This window comes from Hyla sarda, chromosome 1, assembly GCF_029499605.1.
Source record: "Hyla sarda isolate aHylSar1 chromosome 1, aHylSar1.hap1, whole genome shotgun sequence".
NCBI lineage: Eukaryota > Metazoa > Chordata > Amphibia > Anura > Hylidae > Hyla > Hyla sarda.
In genome coordinates, this window is record NC_079189.1 from 14,537,817 (window position 1) to 14,552,440 (window position 14,624).

Sequence of the window (14,624 nt, forward strand, 5' to 3'; positions counted from 1 at the left end):
TGAAAAAAAAAGTGAATAAAGATCAAAAGATCATTTAACTCCTCCCCTATTAAAAGTTTGAATCACCCCCCTTTTCCAATAAAAAAAAAACACAGTGTAAATAAAAATAAAAATAAACATATGTGGTATCACCGCGTGCGGAAATGTCCGAATTATAAAAATATATCATTAATTAAACCGCTCGGTCAATGGCGTGCGCGCAAAAAAATTCCAAAGTCCAAAATAGTGCATTTTTGGTCACTTTTTATATCATTTAAAAATGAATAAAAAGTGATCAATAAGTCCTATCAATGCAAAAATGGTACCGTTAAAAACTTCAGATCACGGCGCAAAAAATGAGCCCTCATACCGCCCCATACACGGAAAAATAAAAAAGTTATAGGGGTCAGAAGATGACAATTTTAAACGTATTAATTTTCCTGCATGTAGTTATGATTTTTTCCAGAAGTCCGACAAAATCAAACCTATATAAGTAGGGTATCATTTTAATCGTATGGACCTAAAGAATACATATCAGGTGTCATTTTTACCGAAAAATGTACTACGTAGAAACGTAAGCCCCCAAAAGTTACAAAACAGCGTTTTTTTTTTCAATTTTGTCGCACAATGATTTTTTTTCCCGCTTCACCATAGATTTTTGGGCAAAATGACTGACGTCATTACAAAGTAGAATTGGTGGCGCAAAAATTAAGCCATCATATGGATTTTTAGGTGTAAATTTGAAAGAGTTATGATTTTTTAAAGGCAAGGAGCAAAAAACGAAAATGCAAAAACGGAAAAACCTCCGGTCCTTAAGGGGTTAAAGAAAAACCCTGACCCTCACAAATGGGGGTAGTTAAGGGTTAAATTAACTATCCTATATTTTAAGTGGATATATAAGTAACATGTGACCAAGTATTATCGAAATATCTCCAGACGTTTGGAAGTTATGCGGTAACATATATTTCCCATTGACTTGTATGGGACTTTAAACATAAACCCCGCCCCTGGCAAATGGGGGAGAGTAAGGGTTAAATCACCTATCCTATGTTTGTTGTTGACATATAAGTAACATGTGTGCCAAGTTTCATGTTAATATCTTTAGCCGTTTGGACGTGATGCTGGAACATACACACATACATACATACACACACACGTTGAGATTAATATATATATATATATATATATATATATATATATATATATATATATATATATATATATATATATATATATATATATATATATATATACACACTGCTCAAAAAAATAAAGGGAACACTTAAACAAGACATTGTAACTCCAAATCAACACTGTGAAATCACACTGTCCACTCAGGAAGCAACACTAATTGACAATCAATTTTACATGCTGTTGTGCAAATAGAACAGACGACAGGTGGAAATTATAAAAAAAGGAAAAGTTGTTCAGCTCACCACTCGCTGCAGACAACAATAAATAGGATTGCGGCTCTAATGCGGCTTTGCAGTGGGCTTTGGAGCACGGACAGAGCGGGCCGTATGCAGAAAACAATAGAGATCGGGGGTCCAGCTCACAAAAATAGGTAAAACATATCTTTTACTTCACATGGGTAAAAAACATGGACAAAAAAAGAAAACAAAAACCTATAGGTACATTAAAAACAAACGCCGTTTTCTTATTTTGTCCATCTTTTTTACCCATGTGAAGTAAAAGTTATGTTTTACCTATTTTTGTGAGCTGGACCCCCGACCTCTATTGTTTCGGTGGAAATTATAGTCAATTAGCAAGACACCCCCAGTAAAGGAGTGGTTCTGCAGGTGGTGACCACAGACCACTTCTCAGTTCCTATGCTTCCTGGCTGATGTTTTGGTCACTTTTGAATGCTGTCGGTGCTTTCACTCTAGTGGTAGCATGAGATGGAGTCTACAACCCACATAACTGGGATAACATCCCTCAGGAGACCATCTGTCACCTCATCAGGAGCATGCCCAGGCATTGTAGGGAGGTCATATGGGCACGTGGAGGCCACACACACTACTGAGCCTCATTTTGACTTGTTTTAAGGACATTACATCAAAGTTGGATCAGCCTGTAGTGTGGTTTTCCACTTTGATTTTGAGTGTGACTCCATATCCAGACCTCCATAGGTTGATAAATTTGATTTCCATTGATAATTTTTGTGTTATTTTGATGTCAGCACATTCAACTATGTAAAGACGAAAGTATTTCATACGATTAGTTCATTCATTCAGATCTAGGATGAGTTATCTTAGTGTTCCCTTTATTTTTTTCAGCAGTGTATATTACAAAAATATACATGTAATGGTATTATGTACATTATATCAAATATTTTGGTTAACGACAGGTACACTTTAAGGTTATTCTAAGTTATAAGAATAAAACAAATGCTGAGGTAAAAAAAAATGTCAAAAATACATTAAACTAGATGAACAGATACTAATATGCACCATGTATTACACTATATCATGTTTCTTCCAATAATAGTTTTTCTAAGGTTTAAGTTAGGTTTTAAAAGGATAATATGCATCTTTGGTAGAAATATACAACCAAGAATACCAGCACATGAGGTCAGTATGGCAAATATCTCTACAACTACCATGAATTTCCCTCTGGTGCTCAAATAAGCCGGAATCATGGCAATCCAGACACTGCAGAACACCAGCATGCTGAAGGTGATGTACTTGGCTTCATTATAGATATCAGGTAATGTCCTCACCATAAAGGCCACAACAAAACTCACAGCTGTCAGAAACCCCATATAACCCAACATGAGGTAAAAGGCCAAGTCAGACCCTTCATTACACTGAATGATGATCTTCCCAGGATAAGAGCGATGGTCAAATTCTACGTAAGGAGGTGACACCAACAGCCAAACAACACAAATGAGAACTTGTACAGAAGAACATATGAAGATTATATAATATGACGCATTCCCTGTGAGCCACTTTCCCCAGATATTTCCAGGTTTTGAGGCTTTGAAAGCGATGCAGACTGTGATAGTCTTAGCAAGAACACAAGAAGCACCAATGGAGAAGAAAGTTCCAAATGATGTCTGTCTCAGCAAGCAGGTTATGTCCACAGGACGATCAAGGAAGAAGAAGACACTGAGGAAGCCAAACAAGATGGAGACCAGGAGGATGAGGCTCACAGTCCGGTTATTGGCTTTAACAATTGGAGAGTCCCAGTGATAAATGAAGGTTCCCAATGTGAACAGTGTTATAGAAGAAAAAAATAAAACTAATCCTAAAAATATTAAAGATATATCGTCCTTGTAAGACAGAAACTCGTATATTCTGGGAACACATTTCTCTTTCTTCTCATCAGACCATTCTTCATTAGGACATTTATGGCAGATTTCACTGTCTAAGAAAAAAAAATGTATTGAAATATTAATTATGTTGCCTGAATAAGAAAATTAATTCATTGACATATTCATTAACCCTTTAGTATCACACTCCACTCTTAGTAAATGAGGACTAGTGATGAATGGCAGGGGCCATTTTCAAATGTGCGCTATTTCACAAATATATGGATGAATATTTGTCCTATGTTTGTGAAATTTGCATATTCGCTATGTTCGTTCCCTATTTTTCCATGCAAAAATTCGTAATGACATTCGCATAGTGTGCATGCGCGATTATATCTTTCACCCAAAAGAAGGGAGGAATCAGTGTCCTCTGGAAGTGCAGATATTCGCGAATATTTGCATATTCGCATATACGAAATATTCGTGCTCCACATCTACTCACACAGTAAATAATATTGGAGCCTTCTTTGGACCACAAGCTGGAAGCAGGGGGGGGATGATCACTTTTTTTTTACACAGTACACATCATTGTTGTGATGTGTGAAGAAAAAGCAACAAGGCATATTCATCATTACGAATATATTGCTATATTCTAAATAGTTGCAAAATCGCCAAGTTCCGATATTCAAGGTAAAAATTTGCATTTCGAATATTCGCGCTCAACATTAATGATAACCAGTATCTTTATTCTGTAGGTCAATACGATTACAATGATACCATGTCATTTCGACCCACAAATAATTTTCTTTTGGCCTCACTGTAGATTTTGTGGTAAAATGAGTGATGTCATTATAAGCTCATGTGTTTAGCCCTGTAGGTGGAAAATTGAAAGAGTTACGGCTATTAGGAGATGAAAAGGAAAAAAAACAAAACTTAAAAATTTTAATTGGCCCAGTCATTAAGGCCAAAACAGACTGAGTCGTTAAAGAGTTAAAGTAACAATAGAAGTAAATATATATAGAATGCTATAAATACCAAAAACATTACAAAAGTGAAAGCCAGAAGCCTCTGCATGTGTGTATTAAAGGGGTTCTTCACCATAAGATGATTTTAGTACTTACCTGCCAGGCAGTAATGGACATAATTAGGAAGGATCTAGGTTTGTCTTGGTGCTAAATGGCTATGTTGTGAGTCCCCCTATAACACCACTGCTTTCTTTTTATGAAATGGCTATTTCCTGTTTGAGTTCCCTCCATTCAACTACAAGTCTCAGGATCCCTTGTTTGTATGTGGGAGGTCACTTTTCTCCCTCCCACACATCAGTCACCCCACCCATTAAAGCACACCTGGGGCTATTCCCTACAACCCTTTGGAGAATGATCTCCATCCCACTCAGCAGTCATTCCTGACGTTGATGCACAGACAGGCTCCCTTTCAACATCTGACTCATGATATAATGTTTCTGGCCGCACAGCAACCTGTAAAAAACTGAGACACTGGCCGGCCTCTCAGGAGGTGGGAGCACCGGGCCTATGAGCTGTGGAGCGGGCGCTCACACCTCACAGTGGCAGGAGATTTATACTGATCTGCATCTCAATCCTATCCCATGATTGAGGTTCATTATGTCACTAGCATTCCTGTTTTCCAGCGTTTCTACAATGTTCTAACCTCCTGTGGCTTTACCTTTTGCCTGACTTCGCTTTAGCCTGCTAACTTTATACTTTGCCACTCTGTAGGTTTGACCCTTGCCTGTCTTGACACAGTTTTGTCTCTTTTTTTTTTGCACTATGCTGCCCTCTTAGTTCTGACCCTCTGATTTTCTCTTGTTTACTTCTTATCTTTTGATTTGGTATTGTTTTGTCCGTGTGTTATTAACTTGGACTGTTTGGTGCTTCTTGACACACTTCCACTCAGCGTAGGGGGCTGTATTTTAAGGGTGGATCCTCCAGGTAAGTAGAAACAGTGGTTGGGGCTAGAAAAAGGTATACACCAATCCTACCCCTAAGCAATATATATCCTAAGATTAGTTAAATCATCCCTATAAAACAGGGCAATTTTTTACTGAGTTATATAGCACCACAGCAAACAAGTTAGCTGGTACTACACTGGTAATATTAGCTTTTGAGCTTCTTCAGGAATCAGGTCAGAGATTGCTGCCTGTGCACCATTTTATAATTACACCCCTATGTATTTAATATAAAGTGCACTACTTATACCTTTTTACTACCAGGAAGGGAGAACACTGCAGAAAATACCTAAAGATATGTCCTTACTCAACTTATCTCTAAATTTAACCTATCCTGAGTTTTTAATTATGGTATGAAATGACCAGATTTGGTGTCATTCTGTCTGAGATGTCTATGCTGTGTTTGTATGTGTTGACATGTAGTGATTGTTGTTATGTGAATGAAGCCTTGTTTGAGTGTTCTGATAAGATATCCTGATATTTTGATTAATTGGTTTGAGAAATTGAAATCCTTAACCAAATTAGAGATAGGTTGTGGACATGCTTGAACAAGGAAACCGTTCAAATGCTGCACATCCTACATTACAAAAATACAGTGAAATCCCTCTTTTGAAGAAAACAATACATGGTCCTTTGAACCTTTAATAACTCAGAAATTATATTCTTCTATACTTTCTGAGTTATGTGGTGTATAATATATTTACATTTACCTGTTGTGTTGGACATTTCACCCTCAGAACATGGCACACAGTCATAGCAGCATATGTGATATCCTCGTTTAGAAGCTTTTCTGTATCCTGGAGAACAAGGATCATTACACCGAGAATGTGGCATCTGGTATGTTAAATAAAATAAAATATAAAATGCATTAAATCTAAGAATTGTCATAGCAAGTGAACATACGTTGAGGCTTTTTCATGCAGTGGTGTGGAGAGAATGCTGAGAATGATGTGCCTGAGGGAAAACACCCAGACCCTTTTGTTACAGTCTTCCCAGGTTAAGCAGGGCTGTACCCTAAAAACGAATCTGGCCCCCTACAGCCTCTATGCACCCACTATATGGAGTTTGATGCTTACAAGGGTAAAAGGGGTCAGAGGAAGATATCAGGAAATATTCTGAAAAGCAGGTGGTACAAGTTTTAAAAAAAATTGTACCCAAATACTGCGATGGTGATCCAAATGACATGTCCAAATGCTCAACCTGTTGCTCCTTAGCGTGAATAAGTAATTAAAGCAGATGACTAGTTCATGTGGCACTGCTGTCTAAGAGAAAAAGAATGGCAAGACCCCAATATTTGAAAGAGTGCAAAACTTGGTCACTGTGCAGTAAAAAATACTTCCTGGTCAGATGAATGGGCGGGTCTGAATTTGGCACAAAGAGTAACAATTGATGAATTATTCCTGTTGGGTGACAACAGTTCTGGCTGGTGGGGGTGGTGTATTGGTGCTAGGAATGTTTTATTGGCACAAAGTTGGGGTAATAGCTCATTTATGAATTATTAAACCCTTAAAGGGATACTCCCGTGGAAAACTTTTTTTTATTTAATCAACTGATGTCAGAAAGTTAAACAGATTTGTAAATCACTTATATTAAAAAATCTCAATCCTTCCAGTACTTTTTAGGGGCTGTATACTAAACAGAAATCCAAAAAAGAAATGCATTTCCTCTGATGTCATGATCACAGTGCTCATTGCTGACCTCTGCTGTTCATTTTAGGAACTGTCCAGAGCAGCATATGTTTGCTATGGGGATTTTCTCCTGCTCTTGACAGTTCCTAAAATGGACAGCAGAGGTCAGCAGAGAGCACTGTGGTAATGACATCAGAGGAAATGCATTTCTTTTTTGGATTTCTCCTTAGTATACAGCCCATAAAAAGTACTGGAAGGATTAAGATTTTTTATTAGAAGTGATTTACAAATCTATTTAACTTTCTGGCACCAGTTGATTAAAAAAAAAAAAAAAAAAGTTTTCCACAGGAGTACCCCTTTAACCCCTTAAGGACACATGACGTTCTCATACGTCTCCATTTCCGAGTCCTTAAGGACACATGACGTATGAGAACGTCATGTGTTTTACCGGCCCCCCGCAACCATCTGGAGCGGAGCCGGTCCCCGATGCCTGCTGAAATCGTTCAGCAGGCATCGGGGCATATCGCCCAGGGGGGTCATTATGACCCCCCATGTCGGCGATGGCCGCAGATCGCTGGACAATTCAGTCCAGCGATCTGCGGCGGATTCCGGGTCAATCGGGTCTCCAGTGACCCGATGACCCGGAATTATTGGCTGATCGGGGCCGTCAGAGACGGCCCCGATCAGCCAGAGCCAGCAGGGGTGAGGTGGCACTGGTGCCACCTCACGATCGCCCTGATTCGTCGGCCGGATTACCGGCCGACCAATCAGGGCGCCTGCTGCGGGTGTCACTCCCGCAACCCGCTCCGCCCCTCTTCCGGAGGACGTGAGCGGGTGCGGGAAGACGACCCCCGGTGCTGGGGACCCCGATCCCCGGCGTCCCTGTTGGGATCGGGGCCCCAGGAGCGACGGCCGCGGCGGAGACGACGAGGGACTGACCTGTGCGGCTGGATCGTTGGAGGTGAGTGACAGCCTCCTGCTGTTGCTTAGCAACAGCTCCCAGCATGCAAAAAGGGCATGCTGGGAGCTGTAGTTATGCAACAGCAGGAGGCAGACCACCACAACTCCCAGCATGCCCTTATGGGCATGCTGGGACTTGTAGTTTTGCAACAGCTGGAGGCACATTCTTTCTATGGAAAAGTGTACCTTCAGCTGTTGTGTAACTACAACTCCCAGCTTGCACAATCAGCTAAAGTGCATGCTGGGAGTTGTAGTGGTGCATCTGGTGGTTGCATAACTACAACTCCCAGCATGCCCGTTGGCTGTCGGTGACTGCTGAGAGTTGTAGTTTTGCAACAGCTGAAGGCACACTGAGTTAAGTAGTAAACCAGTGTATCTCCAGCTGTTGCATAACTACAATCCCCAGCATCCCCAGCCAAAGTAGTATGCCTCCGGCTGTTGCATAACTACAACACCCAGCATGCCCTTCCGCTGTCCGTACATGCTGGGGGTTGTAGCTTTTGCAACAGCTGAAGGCACACTGGTTGCAAAACACTGAGTTTGTTACCAAACTCGGTGTTTCACAACCAGTGTGCCTCCAGCTGTTGCAAAACTACAACTCCCAGCATGCACTGATAGACCGTACATGCTGGGAGTTGTAGTTTTGCAACAGCTGGATGTCCCCCCCCCCAATGTGAACGTACAGGGTACACTCACATGGGCGGAGGATTACAGTTAGTATCCGGCTGCAAGTTTGAGGTGCGGCAAAATTTCTGCCGCAGCTCATACTGCCAGCGAGAAACTACTGTGAACCCCCGCCCGTGCGACTGTACCCTAAAAACACTACACTACCACAAAATAAAATAAAAAGTAAAAAACACTACATATACACATACCCCTACACAGCCCCCCTCCCCAATAAAAATAAAAAACGTCTGGTACGCCACTGTTTCCAGAACGGAGCCTCCAGCGGTTGCAAAACTACAACTCCCAGCATGCACTGATAGACTGTACATGCTGGGAGTTGTAGTTTTGCAACAGCTGGATGTTCCCCCCCCCCCCCCCCATGTGAACGTACAGGGTACACTCACATGGGCGGAGGATTACAGTAAGTATCCGGCTGCAAGTTTGAGCTGCGTCAAATTTTCTGCCGTAGCTCAAACTGCCAGCGAGAAACTACTGTGAACCCCCGCCCGTGCGACTGTACCCTAAAAACACTACACTAACACAAAATAAAATAAAAAGTAAAAAACACTACATATACACATACCCCTATACAACCCCCCTCCCCAATAAAAATGAAAAACGTCTGGTACGCCACTGTTTCCAAAACGGAGCCTCCAGCTGTTGCAAAACAACTACTCCCAGTATTGCCAGATAGCCGTTGACTGTCCAGGCATGCTGGGAGTTTTACAACAGCTGGAGGCCCCCTGTTTGGGAATCACTGGCGTAGAATACCCCTATGTCCACCCCTATGCAAGTCCCTAATTTAGGCCTCAAATGCGCATGGCGCTCTCACTTTGGAGCCCTGTCGTATTTCAAGGCAACAGTTTAGGGCCACATATGGGGTATCGCCGTACTCGGGAGAAATTGGGCTTCAAATTTTGGGGGGTATTTTCTGCTATTACCCTTTTAAAAAATGTAAAATTTTTGGGAAAACAAGCATTTTAGGTAAAAAAAATATATATTTTTTTTACATATGCAAAAGTCGTGAAACACCTGTAGGGTATTAAGGTTCAAATTACCCCTTGTTACGTTCCCCGAGGGGTCTAGTTTCCAAAATGGTATGCCATGTGTTTTTTTTTTTGCTGTCCTGGCACCATAGGGGCTTCCTAAATGCGGCATGCCCCCAGAGCAAAATTCGCTTTCAAAAAGCCAAATGTGACTCCTTCTCTTCTGAGACCTGTAGTGCGCCAGCAGAGCACTTTTCACACCCATATGGGGTGTTTTCTGAATCGGGAGAAATTGGGCTTCAAATTTTGGGGGTATTTTCTGCTATTACCCTTTTTAAAATTGTAAAAATTTTGGGAAACCAAGCATTTTAGGTAAAAAAAAAATATATTTTTTTACATATGCAAAAGTCGTGAAACACCTGTAGGGTATTAAGGTTCACATTACCCCTTGTTACGTTCCCCGAGGGGTCTAGTTTCCAAAATGGTATGCCATGTGTTTTTTTTTTGCTGTTCTGGCACCATAGGGGCTTCCTAAATGCGGCATGCCCCCAGAGCAAAATTTGCTTTCAAAAAGCCAAATGTTACTCCTTCTCTTCTGAGACCTGTAGTGCGCCAGCAGAGCACTTTTCACCCCCATATGGGGTGTTTTCTGAATCGGGAGAAATTGGGCTTCAAATTTTGGGGGGTATTTTCCGCTATTACCCTTTTTAAAAATGTAAACATTTTGGGAAAACAAGCATTTTAGGTAAAAAATACTTTTTTTTTTTACATATGCAAAAGTCGTGAAACACCTGTAGGGCATTAAGGTTCACGTTACCCCTTGTTACGTTCCCCGAGGGGTCTAGTTTCCAAAATGGTATGCCATGTGTTTTTTTTTTTGCTGTTCTGGCACCATAGGGGCTTCCTAAATGCGGCATGCCCCCAGAGCAAAATTTGCTTTCAAAAAGCCAAATGTGACTCCTTCTCTTCTGAGACCTGTAGTGCGCCAGCAGAGCACTTTTCACCCCCATATGGGGTGTTTTCTGTATCGGGAGAAATTGGGCTTCAAATTTTGGGGGGTATTTTCTGCTATTACCCTTTTTAAAAATGTAAAATTTTTGGGAAACCAAGCATTTTAGGTAAAAAAAATATATATTTTTTTTACATATGCAAAAGTCGTGAATCACCTGTAGGGTATTAAGGTTCACTTTACCCCTTGTTACGTTCCCTGAGGGGTCTAGTTTCCAAAATGGTATGCCATGTGTTTTTTTTTTGCTGTCCTGGCACCATAGGGGCTTCCTAAATGCGGCATGCCCCCCAAAAACCATTTGTCGCTCCTTCCCTTCTGAGCCCTCTACTGCGCCCGCCGAACAATTAACATAGACATATGAGGTATGTGCTTACTCGAGAGAAATTGGGTTTCAAATACAAGTAAAAATTTTTTCCTTTTTATCCCTTGCAAAAATTCAAAAATTGGGTCTACAAGAACATGCGAGTGTAAAAAATGAAGATTTTGAATTTTCTCCTTCACTTTGCTGCTATTCCTGTGAAACACCTAAAGGGTTAATACACTTACTGAATGTTTTTTTGAATACTTTAGGGGGTGTAGTTTTCATAATGGGGTGTTTTATGGGGTATTTCTAATATGAAGACCCTTCAAATCCACTTCAAAACTGAACTGGTCCCTGAAAAATAGTGAGTTTGAAAATTTTGTGAAAAATTTCAAAATTGCTACTGAACTTTGAAGCCCTCTGGTGTCTTCCAAAAGTAAAAACTCATAAATTTTATGATGCAAACATAAAGTAGACATATTGTATATGTGAACCCAAAAAAAATATATTTTGAATATCCATTTTCCTTACAAGCAGAGAGCTTCAAAGTTAGAAAAATGCAAAATTTTCATTTTTTTCATCAAATTTTGGGATTTTTCACCAAGAAAGGATGCAAGTTACCATAAAATTTTACCACTAAGTTAAAGTAGAATATGTCACGAAAAAACAATCTCGGAATCAGAATGATAACTAAAAGCATTCCAGAGTTATTAATGTTTAAAGTGACAGTGGTCAGAATTGCAAAAAATGCTCCGGTCCTTAAGGTATAAAATGGCCTGGTCCTTAAGGGGTTAAGGACTCAGGGTTTTTTCGTTTTTGCACTTTCGTTTTTTCCTCCTTACCTTAAAAAAAATCATAATTCTTTCAATTTAGCACCTAAAAATCCATATGATGGCTGATTTTTTGCACCATCAATTTTACAATCTACTTTGTAATGGCATCAGTCATTCGACCCAAAAATCTATGGCAAAACAGAAAACAAAATCATTGTGCGACAAAATTGAAGAAAAAATGCCATTTTGTAGCTTTTGGGTGCTTCCGTGTCCACGCAGTACAGTTTTCGGTAAAAATGACACTTTCGATTAAAATGATACCCTACTTATATAGGTTTGATTTTGTCCTACTTCTGGAAAAAATTATAACTACATGCACGAAAGCTAATATGTTTAAATGAGGGCTAATTTTTTGCACCGTGATCTGAAGTTTTTAGCGGTACCATTTTTGTATTCATCAGACTTTTTGATAGCTTTTTATTCATTTTTTCATTATATGAAAAGTGACCAAAAATACACTATTTTGGACTTTGGAATTTTCTTGCCCGTACGCCATTGACCGTGCAATTTAATTAATGATATATTTTTATAATTCGGACATTTCCACACGTGGTGATACCACATATGTTTATTTTTATTTACACTGTTTTATTTTTTTTATGGGAAAAGGGGGGTGATTCAAACTTTTGTTAGGGAAGGGGTTAAATGATCTTTATTTACTTTTTTTTCACTTTATTTTGCAGTTATAGCTCCCATAGGGGGGCTATAACATTACACACATAGGATAAGATTGATCAATGATTCTGCCGCTTGACTGCTCATGCCTGGATCTCAGGCACTGAGCAGTGAATCGGCAATCGCACATGCAGGAGGCAGGTAGGGATCCTCCCTGAGTCCTTGAGTGTTTAATTAATATTGGTTAATATTAACAAAAATATAAAAAATGCTATGACCGTTATGAATTGCCAAAAATATACAAACAATGCAATTCACCATATCTGGGCCCGACTATTTTCCCAGAAATTAGTTCTTTGAAGTAGCGGTAGAAGTAATTTTTTCAATATAATAAAATGATAACACAGTTCTTATAAAAATGATATGTACATTTATTGATTACAGTTGATTAACATAAAGGAGAGTGATAAAAACAGACCATAATATTATTGACATTATATAAAGAATATCAATAACTTAATGTCAGATATAAATCAATAATATATTAGTAAGTTATTTAACAATATTAAACTTAGTTACAGAAGTAGGTTAGTTCAGATATCAGTGGATTACTTTGCATAGAGATCATCACATCAAAAGATATCAAATGGGCATTATATATATATATATATATATATATATATATATATATATATATATATATATATATATATATGAAATGGGAGTAAACCCCACCCAGTTCTAACCACAATATGCTATATGCAATATGATCATTGTATTGATGCCCATAAGATGCACCCCGTTCATCTGCAGTAGAAGGGGGTGTGGCTTATAAACTACTATTACCATCTCATAATTTATTAAACATAAGCCAGGTCTGCTCAGCTTCATGACATAATCTCATCTAAATTAAAAAGGAGGTAAATTAATCAAATAAGAAACCTGTGTATCTTACCAAGCGTAGGCATAGTTGTACTTCTGGATAAAAGAAAGATGTCTGTCTGGGGCCCATGGAAACGCCTGTAGTCAATAACCGGTCATCAGGTAGCCCCTTCAGGTAGCCTCTAGGAACTTTTGTAATGCTTCTGTGATGCCTTCTTTTGCAGGTCTCCCCTTCAGTCCTCCTTACACCTGCTTTTAGCTTGTTTTCTATCTTAAAGATCCACCCAAACAAATATCAGATCATCCAATGATGACTGGTGTGTGTGTGTGTGTGTGTATGGAAATCATGTTCTAGGTACATGACATCACAGCTAAAGATTAATTTACTATAATTGTGTTAGAGATGCAAAAGATTATTTTGGCCACCTTATCACCTGTATACACATAATACAAGACAATGCCATTGATACTATCTCAAATAGATGGCCAGAGATGTATCCAGGTGTACAGAGCAGACTTCCCATTGGAGTAAAAAATGACAGGCAATGAGTTTAACTCTCCGGGACTTTCATTGGAGACTTGTAAAACATCATGGGTATTGTCTTGTCTAATCCACTTTGATTACTTTACACATTCCATTCTGTCTTTCTCAAACACTCTGTTTTTCTCAAACTTCCTGACTTGGTGGAAATTCATTAAAGTGAATCATTTTGATTCAATATGGATGCTTTGCCATGTTGTATCTTTCATATATCTTTCATATCATAACATCTGATTATATTGGTACCAAACAGCCTGACATAATCCTTCCATTTCAATATAATCATTTCAATTAAGAAGATGACTATATTGAAATACAAACAGAGGGCTTATTACTCCAAATCCTTATTGATTGAAGAACACAAGTGTGAACCTTGGAATAAATTAATCACAACTTAGTGTGTACTTTTACAACACGTGTCTACCACACAAACTCTACATCGTTAGTTTACTTCACCTCATGTATGTTACTTTTCTTGTATTAGTAATGAACGCGCCAGTTCATAGAATACATATTGTTATAAAAAAAAAAATGTAATGACCACTCAAAAGAGAAAATTTGTTTCGTCATAGACTTTCTGGAAACATGTCTCTAGTTAAACAATTTTTTTCATCCTCCTCCTCATAACGTTGCTTCTGAAATTAGAATTCAAGTAATGGCTTCCCTGCTTGTCCAGCATCATGTCCTTATGTCTGCAATCTTGAATACTTTGTCATGTTGAATCTCCCCAGTGTGATGTACTTCAGATGCGGCTGACGAATCTCTGCTTGTCCCTCCTGGCTACATCTTTGATACATCTGGGTTGGCTCCAACTGGACGTTTCACCTAGCTCTCTTCCCAGGCTCGCTCGGTTTCGGATAAAAATATGTTAGGATTCCACCATCTGTCTTTCCATCAAATGTGATCCCATCTTGGGCTATCACCTAGGCTTAAGAAAACAGACAGTATGAGAAAAACTCAACATTGACTATAGAACACATATACCTGCCTACTTTAGGCCTTTGACTT

The 14,624-nt window shown here is 39.2% G+C and overlaps 1 protein-coding gene across 1 annotated transcript; it reads right to left on the reverse strand.

The window, feature by feature from the left end:
- Positions 1-2,303: 2,303 nt before the first annotated feature.
- Positions 2,304-13,215, reverse strand: LOC130312198 (vomeronasal type-2 receptor 26-like). Its single transcript, XM_056552565.1, has 3 exons — positions 13,149-13,215; positions 5,906-5,992; positions 2,304-3,345 (listed from the first exon to the last, which is right to left on the reverse strand). The coding sequence occupies exons 1-3, from the start codon at positions 13,159-13,161 to the stop codon at positions 2,441-2,443; spliced, it is 1,005 nt and encodes a 334-aa protein (XP_056408540.1). The 5' UTR covers positions 13,162-13,215; the 3' UTR covers positions 2,304-2,440.
- Between the last annotated feature and the right edge of the window lie 1,409 nt (positions 13,216-14,624).

Bases quoted from the DNA above. Each gene is read 5' to 3' on its own strand.
- LOC130312198 (XM_056552565.1), bottom strand. The intron at 3,346-5,905 runs GTAAATGTAAAT...TTTTTTTCTTAG, and splicing joins TGAAATGTCCAACACAACAG to ACAGTGAAATCTGCCATAAA.